Source organism: Tubulanus polymorphus, chromosome 5, assembly GCF_964204645.1.
Source record: "Tubulanus polymorphus chromosome 5, tnTubPoly1.2, whole genome shotgun sequence".
Taxonomy (NCBI): Eukaryota; Metazoa; Nemertea; class Palaeonemertea; order Tubulaniformes; family Tubulanidae; genus Tubulanus; species Tubulanus polymorphus.
The window spans coordinates 12,470,229-12,484,297 of record NC_134029.1 but is presented as its reverse complement, the minus strand read 5'-3'; the positions used below and the strand labels follow the sequence as shown (position 1 = coordinate 12,484,297).

Here is a 14,069-nt window from a genome sequence, read left to right as displayed (position 1 = left end):
GAACAAAGTTGAACAAACTTTTTTTTGTCCAAACGAAAGGTTTTTCGTTCGAACAATCATTCAATTGAACAGAATCGTTTTAATTTGAACAGAATTTTCTTGTCAGAACATTAAGTTTTTCGTTCGAACAAGTATATTGAAAAAAGTTTTTTCTCCGAACCGAAAGTATTAAGTATTTTGTTCAATCGAACAGAATCGTTTTCATTCAAACATTTGTTCGAAAAAAATTGTTTTCGCTCAACCAAATTTTTTTTCATTTCAACAATAACATAGCTTTTTGTTCGAACACATTTTTTGTCAGAATGAAGAAAATTTTTGGTTCAAGCAAAAAGCGTATTGTTCTATCAAACAGAATTATTTTCATTCGAACAAGATTTTCTTGTTGGAACATTAAGTTTTTTGGTCGAACAGCGCGTTAAGGTCGATTTGGAAATTTACTCGGTCAGGTATATGTTGGATTACTGTGTATGCCATTTGTCAGGACAATAAACAGAAGACAACTCAGGATACTACCATGCGTGACTCCACTAGTTAGATCGACTTATTCCAAGATGAGGTGTTCCGTTGATTTCGGCTACAAGTTTTCGTTCAGAGATAACTGCTGAGCCATTTGAGCGACCTATCATGGTTACTGTTTCCATGGAGCCTGTTTAGTAATGGTTGATGTTGTGCATTATCAAATGCTTCGTCGAAATCCACCGTTGAACAGGATTCTAAGACTGTGCAGAAAACCCGTTATCGCTGCTTTGCAGCTATATTTATTATTATTATTTTCTTCCACACTATTTTTACCAAAAGAACATAGGCTTTGTTACCTTACCGCTGTTTCATATACAATCCATATAATATCGTTCAGCTCACTGAGATCTACAAATAGCCCGCGTGTTTTTTCACGAATCATCGTTACAAAAGCGCTGTCGGGCCGTAAACATCGACAATTTAGCCCCATTCAATGGGGCGACATGTTTTTCGAGTCGTCATCCCGAAATCAACCCGCAGGCCGACTGTCACTTCGATTATCAATTCAAGTATAAATGAACTAATTTATTGCGGCAGACTTCAAATTCAGTCGCGGTCTTCAAACAGTGATTTTAACAATAGCCCATTTTCCTCATCAAATCATATTACCGATACACTGGAAATTTACTACTTTAGATTTTAAAAGCACTGTCGAGCCGTAAACATCGACGAATCGACGTGTGTCGGGGTAGCATTCGAGGAACCACATCAAACAAGGAACCGCTAGAGGGTGTCATTTTCAACCTTCACGGCTGCGCGCCGCTCTAGGTGCGCTGCGCTACGCTGTCACTTCTTGGTTCCGCTTTGGAATTTAAACATTTAACTAAAAGATCCACAGGGACTTGAAAAAAGGATTTTGACCCCAGTATCCTAGGTACTATATATAAAAAGACAGTACCTAGGATACTGAGGTCAAAATCGTTTTGTGTCAAGTCCGTGTAAAGATCTGCTCTGTCATGTTTTTCACGTCACTTGTCTTATTCAACAAAACTGGCTAATTTTTTGCATGTCCTAATTTACTGCATGTTTAGGTCCTATCATTCAAAATCATCGATATCATCTCCAAAACCAAAGGGACGTTGAACCAGTCCAACGTCTTTGGAAATAGACACTGGCCAAATGGCAATGCCAATGGTTTTGGTAACTTTTGGAGCCTACCAACTTGCCCCGGTATGGTATGTAGAGTAAATTACTGGGAGTTTTTCGGACGGGATTGTCTAACTTGTTTTGAGGGATGCTCAGATCCAGGGTTGCAACTCCTTTTCTGACCAGCCCTTTAGAAAATCTCACTACAAAAGATTCCACCCTACAAATGATCTCAGCATATGACAAAAGTCTGCAGCTTAGTGGTGTGTCGCGCCTGCCCCACTCAATGCGACTGGACACTTTTCACAACGATAAAATGCCCTTGTCATATAAAGTGAACCCCCACCCCATTTTTCCCAGCCTGGATCTGCCCCTGGGATGCTTATATTGTCACATGTCACATTGCTTGGTTTTCACAAGCATTTCTTACTTACTTGCTGGACAGATAGGAGATATTTATTTTTTGCTGGAAACTGCTCGTGAGAGTGTGTACATCTGTTATTGTGAAATATGCTGTCTGGGTGATCATGCACATTAATTTTTTTCTTAATTGAGTTGGCCCCCGGGTTAAAGTTAATACCACAGTCTGGGCCTGTGTGTGTATCAGTAATCATGGGCGTCGCTAGGGGGATTCGGTAGTTAAAACGAACCCCCTTTTTTTGAATTTTCAAACGTCGACGAACGTCGGCTCATGGTTTGCATTTGCTAAATTAGCAAAATAAAATCAATACATGCAAAGACAAAGTAAACGGGAACCAGTCTACCTATAAACGGGAACCAGTCTACCTATCGGCCTCAGATTGCACCAGAACACGCCTGCTTGCACAAAATTTTCTGGGGAGGACACCCAGACCCCCTTATTCCTAAAAATGAACTCCAAAAAAATCCTGGTGACGCCCATCATAATAGACATTTATGTATTGTCCACGTTTTTATTAGCAGGGAAGATTGCTGTTTTCGTATTGAGTCGACCACCAGTGCCTCCTAGGGTTATAAGTAAATGGATTGGCAGATAATATGTTACCAGGTTATGATGAATGCTGAACTGGCGAGCATAAAGAAGAAATGCTGTGAACAGTTGTGAGTATTCATTATTACATATTTATACAAAATCACATAAAATTTTGATAATTGACATACATTTTTTTATCTACTTGCAGCATACTGACAGAAAACTACAAACAGAGAAACAGAGTGGGAACCAATAAGACTTATCACGCTGTTAACTCTTCTTCTGAACCGTATCTGAACCGTATCGAGTGATTATAAGACCGTAGGGTGGGAGTCCCTTTTGATGTGTTGATTCAACTAAAACAGTTAACCACGGTTAACTCGACACTTTGGGGATTGTGATAAAAGTGACGACTTATCCAGATGATCACTTACATTTGGCAGATTTGATTATAAATACATATTAGAAATACAGATTGTGACTTGAGTATTTATGTTTCAAACATCACTTTGACTTATCATTATGAGCACTTAACCAAATTTGACTTTGGATTGACTTCCTTGTAAACATCTCTGGAGTTATAAACATAATGATTATCAAACTGTAATCTTGGTTGATGCTTTATAATGGCTGATTAATTTGGGGACTGGTATGATAATGATGAACTTTTAATTAGTATCAGGTTAACGTTAAAATATGAGGTTATGTAGCTGGTAGATGTGTATATAGCAGTATACAGCATGTATCATCCAACTGCCTTATTTCTATTTTTTTTACAAGTGGCATGTATAGATTGAATATGTGATTGAAAAATGAAAATAAAGCTTGAATAATAATAAAGTCTTTGTATGGAAATTTTCGTTTTATCTATCTGATTCCAATGTGGATTTTGTTTCTAAGGAAATGGAGATTGCAGGTGATCCCAGCCCTTCACACATTCTATATTTATTACATTTGATCTCACATAACAATTTTATACGACGGAATTTATCAAAATCAAACTACGAAGTTTCGGCTGTTGACTCATCGGCGAAAAATCCAGACCAGACTTGCAGGATATAGAGGCCATTTTCTCCCATACCGTATTAATTCGTTTACAGACCTACTTTAATCAATGCAGGTACTAGAGCTGCCAGTAGCCGATGCCTGAATGTGGCCCTGCTTTAAAATCATTGAATTTCCCATCTAACAATCTTCCCATCTTCCATCTAACAATTTTAATAAAAAATGCACATTTTTATTACATATATTAATAAATATTTGTCAAAAACATATTGTGTAATTTTTATCTAATTATGATTATTGACGTCAGGGGAATTTTTGTGAACTGAGTTCAGGTTTGAAATTTCGAAAAGATAAAAATTGTAGAGAATTCACTCAACCAAAAAGTTCAAAGAAACCTTTGGCTGGCCCATCAAGTACCGTAAAATGCAACGTTTATCAACGCTTACTTGTCAGGATCACTGGGGATAAGGCCATAAGGGTTATCACTGTAAACATGGCAGAAAAGATTCATGCGTCTTTTGAATTAATCTGAAAAAAGCGCCTAGATCGTGATAAACCCCACTCCGTGATCGACTTGAAGAAATGACAAGTTGTTTTTGGAGAAATAAAAAGATATTGCATTTGCAGCATATTGAACATAAACAAATTGACAATTTTGATGGTTTTACGAGAGTGTTGGTTATTCAAATGAAATGGTCACTTGGAAATACAATGAAAGATCACCAAGTTTTTGGGAGTACCCTTTTCAAAGCGCTCTTTCGAATTGTGCACAGGCAAAACTAGGCGCTGGGAACCTCGATCCTGGCGACATGGTAGGGAGGTCAAGTAGAATTGTTGCTAAAAGGTGTTTTTATGGTCTTAAGCAATGTGAAGACATTTCTAGCTATGGTATAAGCAGCAATTTGTTCTTTTTAGTGCACAATCATAAATGAAACGGATCCACCTGTGCTATGCACAGGGGCTCGTATCAGAGTTGTAGGTAATGTTAAAACGATAATCTGTTAATCCAATGTATATAGTATATATAAAATAATATAATATATAAAGTTATTTTACATATACTATATACATTGCATTAACAGATTATCGTTTTTACATAATCTACAACTCTGAAACGAGCCCCTGTGGTTCTATGGTTTGAATTTCAGATAATTGCTCGTAGATTCGTAGAAGTACGTAAATAATATGAATAAATTGACCTTAAAATTGTATCTACTTGCGCTCCAAATCAAAATGTAGGGGGTTACCTACTTTGGAGAATTGGGGTTTTTCACCGAGGGGACATTACCTATAGGGGATCTTTAACTAGGTGATTTTTTTTACCCCTAACCCTTTTAATTAACTAGTGATTTAAAGAATTGTAGACTGAGTTTAGATAACCGAATTAAATACATCGATTCGTAATATCAATATATAGTGGCCGAGTAATTATTCGTTATCACCTGGTACGCTTTCCGTGATCATATTGTGTACGTACGTAATTGAAGGAATTACGGGGTCATCTAGATTAAATAAGGTTCAATGTATAATGGCTTGTAAGCTCTGGTTAGCGGTAAAAATCCCCTAGGTAAAAATCCCCAATTCTTCAGAGTAGGTAAAAATCCCCCTCCTTTTGAATGAAGTGATACAATTTGAGGTAAATTAATTCAGATACACATATCCAATTTATTTATATTTTACCGTGGAAAACCATAAGGATATCACGAGCGTACAAACTATAGTATACACTAATTGCATTAAAACTTACAACAAATTAACAGTTCATTAATACCAAATTAGTACTTTAAGTTATAGCAGTTAATGAAAGGGTTCATCGCACATTTAAAATTTATCGCACTAGCTTGAATCTAAAGTATTTCAAATTAAACGTTCATTATTTCTATTAACTCATGGCATCGCACAGCTGAAATACAAGTTAACACGATTTCACAGTTCAAAAATATACCATTGCAGTTCGAATTGTACGATATAAAGAATAATAAGTTCATTATTCTTATTAATTCTAACAATTTATCTTATTCTAAGAGTTAACTAATTCACCCCAACGAAAGATTTCATTGCACAGTTCAAACATATTTCAATCTCATTGCAAATAAATAAAATTTCAGAAACATTTTGCTTTGAAATGTTCTTGAACATCATTGAAAAGTGGGGAATTTTACCTACTTTGAATATTTGGGGATTTTTACCTAGAGGATTTTTACAGAGGGGGCTTTTAACTACAACCGTTAGCTCTTTGTCTATGCTTACTTTGAATTACGAAAAATTTAAATCGAACTGTTTTCCGCTTGCTGCTTTCAAGTTTTTAATTCCTCACCAATATCCTTTGTGAACTTTGCGATGGCACCACCACTTTTTTCTCAGGTGTATGTCATCCATGCTCCTTTGGTTGACAATATAACAGTTCCTTTAGTGTACACATTCTTACAGCGGAAGTCAGAAGGTACATACGAGGATTTGTTCAATGCCATCAGTGAAAATGTCGATGGTATTGATCCCGATACAGTTATAGTGGACTTTGAGATGTTCATCACGCGTTAAGAGCTGTCTTCGGCGATGCACTGCAGATTCAGGGTTGTTTTTATCACCTAAGACAATCAACCTGGCGCAAGATACAAGAGCTCGGGATGGCAAATCGGTAAGAAAATGACCTTTTTTTAATTTTTAAAATAATTGAATGATTTTGTACAAATTGTTGTTGACTCATTTACTCTTATGTATTCAGGTATCAGAATGAGGACGATTTCAAGTTATTCTGTGGGCTTGATGGTTTGGCATTTCTTCCCACTGCGGATGTTGTGGCGGGAATGCAACATCTACGAGATGTTGCCCCAGATGGTTGTGATCCTCTTATTAACTACTTCGATGCGACATATGTTAATGGAACATATAGGGAAAGAAGAATCGGAGAAGAGAATCGACACATAATACGGAGAATTGCTCCGAGATTCGCACCCGAGAGATGGAACGTAAATCGAGCAACTTTAAACTCTGACCCCAAAACTAATAATGTTTCAGAAGGATGGAACAACAGATTCCGCAATTTGATTGGGCACAAACACCCTTCTATATGGCGCGCCATCCGTACCATTCAAATGGAACAGAGTGTCACAAGCACCAAGATAATGGAAAACGCCATCGGTGGAGTTCCACAACGACGGGTTAGCAACATCCATCGTCCGTTACACGAACGATTAAAAATACTGTGTCGACAATACAATGATGGACATTTGAATATGGCCGATTTCCTGCGTGGTGTGGGTCATAACATTCCGCTTGGAAATTAGAATTGATAAACGTTAACTAAAGTAACTTTTAACTTGGAGTACTTTTTGAAAATAAAACTGAACTGTGCGATGACCTCTTTTTAACTTATATTTTGCGCGATGCAGTACTGTGCGATGTGATTTACAATGTGATGCGATTTTGTACATTAATTAACTTCTAATTTGTAATACTTTTTAAACTTCAAAATGTAATATCTTTTACCTATTTGATGAGCCATTTTTTACTTGTGATATATTATTTAAGCTGTGCGTTATAAATAGACTTTTAATTTAGAGTGCTTTTTGAAAATTAAAATCATAATATGTTTGAACTGTGCGATTGTTTTCTTTTTAACTTATATTTTGTGCGATACAGTATTAATGAACAACCAATTTGTAATTTTTATTGTGATGCGATTTTGTGAATTAATTAACTTCTAATTTTGTATTTTTCATTGAAATGCGATAACTTCTATACATGATATTTCTATGTAACGCAATTATAAGGTAAATAATAAATAGAATATATTAATACGAATAAATTGACCTTAAAATTGTATCTAATTTGGACTCCATTCAAAAGGTGGGGGACTTTTACCTACTTTGAATAATTGGGGATTTTTACCTAGGGGATTTTTACCCAGGGGATTTTTACCTACAACCGTTTATTCATATTCAAAATTATAACAACAAAAACATAATTTCAAGCCAGTGCTTTCAACGAAACATTTGATTCGAATAACTAACAAACTAGTGTATGAAATCTCCATGCACTATTCAGTTATATGTTAATTTGATATTTCATGTATAAATTACAAAAAAACTAGCTCATTGTGGGTATTCTTTCGAATATACATACAACGTGCATAGATATTTTCTATCTCCTACCCCTATAAGCGTAGCTAGGGCAATCTTTGAAAATTGTGAAATTTAAGTTATTCACTTATCCCTAACAAATCGCACAGCTTTTCCTCGAATTTCTAGATGATTATTCCTAGTGGCGATGCTCTTGAAACGATAGTTCTTTTGGCAGTCTATACACCATGTTTCATTTGCTTATTGCCAAGTTCCAGATCCAGAACGTATTTTTTACAACAAACATAGAGAGAACTTAATTGACAGGAATCGTATCTAGGAATTGCAACGATCTGTATGCAATCTTCTTTGCTCGTCAGCAACGTACGTAGCCTTGTTACAAAGAATGGCATAAAAACAATTGAAACCAAACTTAATTAATACAAAATACCTTTATTTATGTCATTCATAAATGCACTACAAATGATTCGTCTAGAAAATATAAGTAGTGTAATTCAAAAAATAACTAAATTGCTATGCATACTGGAAAGACGATCGTACTTGTGAAACGTAGCATGTATAGTGTGAGCATATTACAAATATTTAGCAACACTTAATTTCACATATATTCTTTATTGTAAATGCATGTGTCAATCTGATAATATCAGTTTTTCATTGATGCGAAGTTTAGATGGCAGACGGAAAGGCAGACTTTATTTTACTTTGATTATTTATCGGCAAACACGTTGTTTTGTCTCAATTTTCAGGAAAATCAGTCGAATTAAAACTGTGAATTACTGTGAGCACCTGTGTATCTACCATCTTGCTCAATTGATATTTATCACTATTATCATTAAACAAACTTATCCATTATCAATGTTATACAATCTGGCGGTTTGACGATACACTCAAACAAGGTAGTAATAGCGTGCAGTAATCGACGAGTAATAGCGATCGATTGCACGAATAGTTTGTATTTAATTAAATATTAGGCCATCTGACACCAGCTAGCCCAAGGGTAGATATATAGTCGCAGTGACTCAGAAAGTTATTCAGATTTTAAATCTCTCGATACATATACACATGAATTTTATATATCTTACTCTTTCTATTCGCTGATATTTACAGGTAAGTATTTTAATCTATTTCATTTAGCCAAATTTAGTGTAAACATTTGACTAGGCCCAAGTTTTCATACTACGCATATCAAATATTTTGATTTCATGCATCTAAGCCTAAGTGAATTAGACTTTTTATTGAGTTATATGATATGTAGACTAGTTAACTTCAGATCTATTCGAAAACAGAGCTAGATATGTAGTTATAAGTATGAAATGATTTAATATGTTATTGAGCATTTTGACATTTGATAAAAATAGGATAAAAGATATGGCCAGTACATCTATGTATGTGTCTGAATTATGCTCTATTATCATATAAAATATATCAGTAAACATACAAATGCATATTACATCTAAAGGACCAAATTAATATAATAACCATATGTATAATCTCTTTTAAAATGAACATGTCAATTTTACAAGATTCTAATTTTACATCCCTCTGCGTTGACATTAAAAAATATATACACAGGAATATTATATACATGTACCTCTTTCTATCCACTGATACTTAGTTCTCTCGAAGCTTATAAAAGACAAAACACAACGGACGTTTGTTTTGTTGATAAAATTTTCCTAACCCAATACCTACTCTACGTACATTATTTGAATGTTTTCGTTTTCACCAAACAATAAAAAAGAATATGAAAAACATCAGTGATATGTGATTGTCAGAACAGTTCAACATACTTAATATACCAATACAAAATTACTTTGTTTCAGTATCAATGAATTATAATATACAACGTACATTGCCACGTATATGAAAAATATTTTGCTCTATGTAAAACACAAAGTCAATTACGAAAAGCATGGATGGAACATACACTTCAATCATGTAACAGTGGAACCTCGTAATAACGACTATAGATATGGCAATTGATCAGCTTTCAGTGTCTTAATCACTTTCACTTCCCAAAAGAGCATCGGCCAAGCGTTCTTCTGCTAGTTCATGTGATGTTTGATGGACCTCCATATAGATCTTTATCAGTGTTTCTGGCAACAAAACTCGAAACACATAATCCATGTACTGAAAATATAATTCAAAAGTTTGGTGAGGTCGGGCTAACAAAGTGTTAAGAGACAACATGCACATTCGCTGAAATGCTTAGCAATCAGACAATTTCAATATTCAATGCCCCCTGTGAACAAATTAAGGAATCAATGACATTAAAATGCAGTACATACAAAATATAACAATATATGCAGGTACATCTACATCCTCCCACAGCAGGGATTCGAACCCGATGGCATCGCTTCACTCAGCCACACGGCACAAACCCCTGCCACACTTGACCGGGTGTGCAGCTTTGCCACGCGAAAACTTACGGCACCAATCAGATTGCTTGTTGTAGAATCGCGGAGGTAAATTTCACGGAACAACTAAGAATGGGAAAACCCGGGATATCTGATTTGCTAATAATGTCATCATCTAAGCTGCCTGGTAGCTGCGCACTCAGTCTAGTGTGGCAGGGTTTTGTGCCAATGCCATCGGGTACGAACCCTGCCGGGGGAGGATGGAACATCTACTATTAAACAACCCCTGGTGAACATAGCGAGACAAGCATTGAAGCATATTTAAAACAACCCAAAATATTTCGTCTACACAGAAATGGCTCACTTAAGTGGGTTACATACGCAATATTTGATATACTAGGGTAAATTACTTAAAGCTTTACCGGTATATACAAACCTTCGTATCAGTTGGGCAAAACATGTCCATTAATCCCTTTATTATTACATCACATTGCGCATCACTGTACAAAGTGATTGGTACTTGCAAGGTCAAGTTACCTGAAATACAGTAAGCAAGGCACATAAACACTTGGTTACCAGGGTATTAGTTACTGGTTATTGTACTTAATTTTCAACTTACGCCTGCTCTTTCCGCCATTCTTGTAGTCTTCATGGCGTCGACATTTAGTCTAAAAGTATATATATATAAAATGAGCATTACTGTTGACTACAAGTAATGAATACTGTGATACATATCAGTCATGGAAGACTAATATAATACCTTAGAGAGATAGTTTTGTACGACACCTGAACACAAAATTAATCGCTAATGACTGGTATATATGATTATTTTAAGTACACTACCTTTCCCTGGAAAATATTCCTCAAATAGCACTCATTCTGCATAACCAAATAAGTTAATTGCTTATCTTCTAGCTGCGAAACATCTCTGTAAGTAAAAATGATTCATACTTTACCATTGACTGCTCTTAGACCATTAGGATTAAATACAATAAAGCTTGAGGCAGTTTGATACCAGTGTCTAATATCAAAATAATTTTGCTTTACCACTAATGTCAACCCCTGGTATACTGCGCCCACATCAGTGCAGAACGATTTTGGCGGTATAGAGAGTATGACACTATAGAGAGTATGGCGGTATATCGGAGGTGTTTTGAGATGTACATGGAGAAAACCTGGCGGTAGGCGGGGAGGGCGGGATATCGGGGTGGACTGTACATTCATCATGACTACTCACTTCACTGTCTTAATAAGAGTCATCATTCCTTCCACGCCCTGCTTGTGAGCGTTGCTGTCACCCTGATCAGAGCTGAAATATTCAGGAATGAGATATTGGTATGAATTAACGTGTGGAAATTGCAAACCATTACAGTTATAGTTTATAGTATGGCTTACCTGTTACTAGCTTTAATCTTATCAGATATTTGTTGCGCACATTGATCAATATGATGAGTGTCTGCATTCAACTGGAATGTTAAAGAAAAACGATACAATTAATGTGATCACACAGGGGTTTTATGGATATTACATGATTATTTCACTACATACATAGCGTAAAAGCATAGTGTAGCAGAATTAGAAAAATACACTAAGACTAGGGGTGCAGGCCCACTTTGCCCACTTGGGAGCTGGTTTGAAGTGCTTAACTATCAACTGTCTACCGCAGCATCTGTAAAACTTCCTTAAATAACTGGATTCTGTCTACGGACCTACAAACTGAACCTTCATAGCCCGCTGGGACTAGTTGGCTAAAAAGCAATGACACAATACCTAGACCGTAAACTGATCACGGGATAATCAAAGAATATGATATATGATTTGTTAAGATATCAATAGTGTACTGGTCCATGTGTCTTCCAGACACACAGACACATACGCTAAAGCACCTGCAGAGATTAAAGTAAATACATGTGTTTCACATTGATAGCGTGTTATAAAAGGCAGAATATGTGCACATACACCAAGATGTAAATATATATATATACCCTTTGACAAATAATACCAACTGTTATTTTCGAATTAATTTAAACCACTCACATTAAATTAAATGGTGTGAAAATCAAAACAGAAACCATGTGCATGCGTCACTTGTATACACATGATTTGGTGTGAGCCAAAAAATACTTACGAATTAGCAACTATCTTAAACTGAAAAATTATGGCAAAGTTTAGCCTCCTATTATGTATATTCATTAACACAACAATTCAAGTCCTTAAATAGATCTGGTACTCTAAATGAAGATTTCAAATGAAAAGATCCGATAGGATTGATTTGACAGAATTCACAAAAAATGCTCTACCTCACCAACAACGCGATCCATAATGTGCCTGGTTTCAGTAGAAATGGTTTCATCACCCCTAAAATGGAAAACCATTCTCAATTAAATACACTTTCATAGTTGTCCATTAAATCCATCATATAAGCCATCATAAAATCTTACCAGGGTTCAAGTCCAGTATAGCGTGGAATAGTTCCCGCTCAAGGATACATTTTTAGAAAAGGAGTAATTCGGCTGCGTATTTTTCAAAACAAACCGACAAACCGACAAACCGACATACCGACAAACCGACGAACCGACATACCGACAAACCGACGAACCGACAAACCGACATACCGTTAAACCGACAAACTCGTATGCCCTCGATCCAGCCACGTGTAATCCACGGAAAAACCCTGTCCGTCGATCCTAGCCACATTATATAAGGGTAATCCACTCAACCACACAGCCCCTCGATCCCAACCACTTTATAAAAGGGTAATCCATGCACCACACAACCCCTCGATCCCAGCCACATTATATAAGGGTAATCCACGCACCACCCAGCCCCTCGATCCCAGCCACATTATATAAGGGTAATCCATGCAACCACGCAGCCCCTCGATCCCAGCCACATTATATAACCAGGGTAATCCACGCAACCACGCAGCCCCTCGATCCCAGCCACTTTATATAAGGGTAATCCACGCACGGATTTGTCTTTTTGTCGGTTCGTCGGTATGTCGGTTCGTCGGTATGTCGGTTCGTCGGTTTGTCGGTTCGTCGGTTTGTCGGTTCGTCGGTTTGTCGGTATGTCGGTATGTTCGCACGTCCCTATGGCGTAATGTCGTAAGATTCAATCAGTCCAATATTGGCGGATTAATTCCAAATACCGTTCCAATGTGATAAGTCTCTGCTGGAACTATTTAATGCTATAATGGACTTGAGCCATTACGAGTATATTGAGAACGTGTTATAAAAGACAGAATATGTGCAGATACACCATATATATATATATAATTCTCACCACTCACTTGAGATAAATTTCAGATAAATTTCATCTATCTACAAATCAATCAATCGGATGATTACTTACAGGATATTGTGAAGAGCACACTTTTTTCCTGCACTCTTGCAGCAGTCTCTGTGCATATAGTTTTCACACTTCGGTGCCCTTGTCTTCTTGCACTTGGAAACACACATACAATATCTATTTAGAGGAGCTGTCATAGAATAAAACAACATCATTCATCAGTAATTACAGTAAAACCTCTTTTATGCAAGTGTGAATAATTCTAATGAATCAGTGCACTTTTGGAAACAGTTAATTCCGTTAGTACTTACATTTAGTTCCTAAAAGCTTCTTTTGCTTCATCCTTGTCAGGGATGTCAGCATACTAATATCCACCCACAACAGAGAATTTTTGACCAGGACTTGGTACTTTCTTCCCATTTTACCGACCTTTAGGATGACTCCTTTATGGCACTTTGGCCCAGTCTTACTATAAAGTTTCGTCTTTTTCATTGCTGTTGCCTGATAATGATAAACTGATTTAGAACTCATTGCACGTACTAGGGGAAGCAGATTTTTTGGAAGTTTGTAAAATATAGGGAGGGGGTTGAAAATTGGTAAATTCTTTAATAATTGTACATAAAATGTAACTAGAGCTACACTATGAAGGCTCTATAAATATAGCTGTGGCGGCTATCTTGGATAATCTACACGAGTAAAAACAATACAGCACATCTTCCATCCATTATTCACCTACCATGTAATCAGAAAATTGGTTCAAAACAGAAGTAGACTTTA

The 14,069-nt window shown here is 36.3% G+C and overlaps 1 protein-coding gene and 1 long non-coding RNA gene across 3 annotated transcripts; one reads left to right on the top strand and one right to left on the bottom strand.

Moving 5' to 3' along the window:
• Positions 1-1,325: 1,325 nt before the first annotated feature.
• LOC141906093 (uncharacterized) lies at positions 1,326-3,355 on the top strand. Of its 2 annotated transcripts, none has more exons than XR_012619303.1 (3): positions 1,326-1,393; positions 2,548-2,685; positions 2,766-3,355. It is a non-coding gene; the product is annotated as an uncharacterized LOC141906093 (long non-coding RNA). The 2 variants fall into 2 exon arrangements; XR_012619302.1 differs by having other exon boundaries at positions 1,328-1,393; positions 2,545-2,685.
• Positions 3,356-8,080: 4,725 nt separating this feature from the next.
• On the bottom strand, positions 8,081-13,432 carry LOC141905893 (uncharacterized). Its single transcript, XM_074794976.1, has 8 exons — positions 13,356-13,432; positions 12,307-12,359; positions 11,397-11,467; positions 11,239-11,310; positions 10,845-10,929; positions 10,621-10,669; positions 10,438-10,538; positions 8,081-9,774 (listed from the first exon to the last, which is right to left on the bottom strand). Exons 2-8 carry the CDS (start codon positions 12,352-12,354, stop codon positions 9,643-9,645), a joined length of 558 nt encoding a protein of 185 aa, XP_074651077.1. The 5' UTR covers positions 12,355-12,359; positions 13,356-13,432; the 3' UTR covers positions 8,081-9,642.
• Between the last annotated feature and the right edge of the window lie 637 nt (positions 13,433-14,069).

Excerpts from the sequence above, each read along its gene's own strand:
- LOC141905893 (XM_074794976.1), bottom strand. The coding sequence starts at position 12,354 with ATGAAACCATTTCTACTGAAACCAGGCACATTATGGATCGCGTTGTTG. Across the intron at positions 10,670-10,844 it reads GGAATATTTTCCAGGGAAAG|ACTAAATGTCGACGCCATGA; the intron begins GTAGTGTACTTA and ends ATATACTTTTAG. Across the intron at positions 10,539-10,620 it reads GAATGGCGGAAAGAGCAGGC|GTAACTTGACCTTGCAAGTA; the intron begins GTAAGTTGAAAA and ends ACTGTATTTCAG.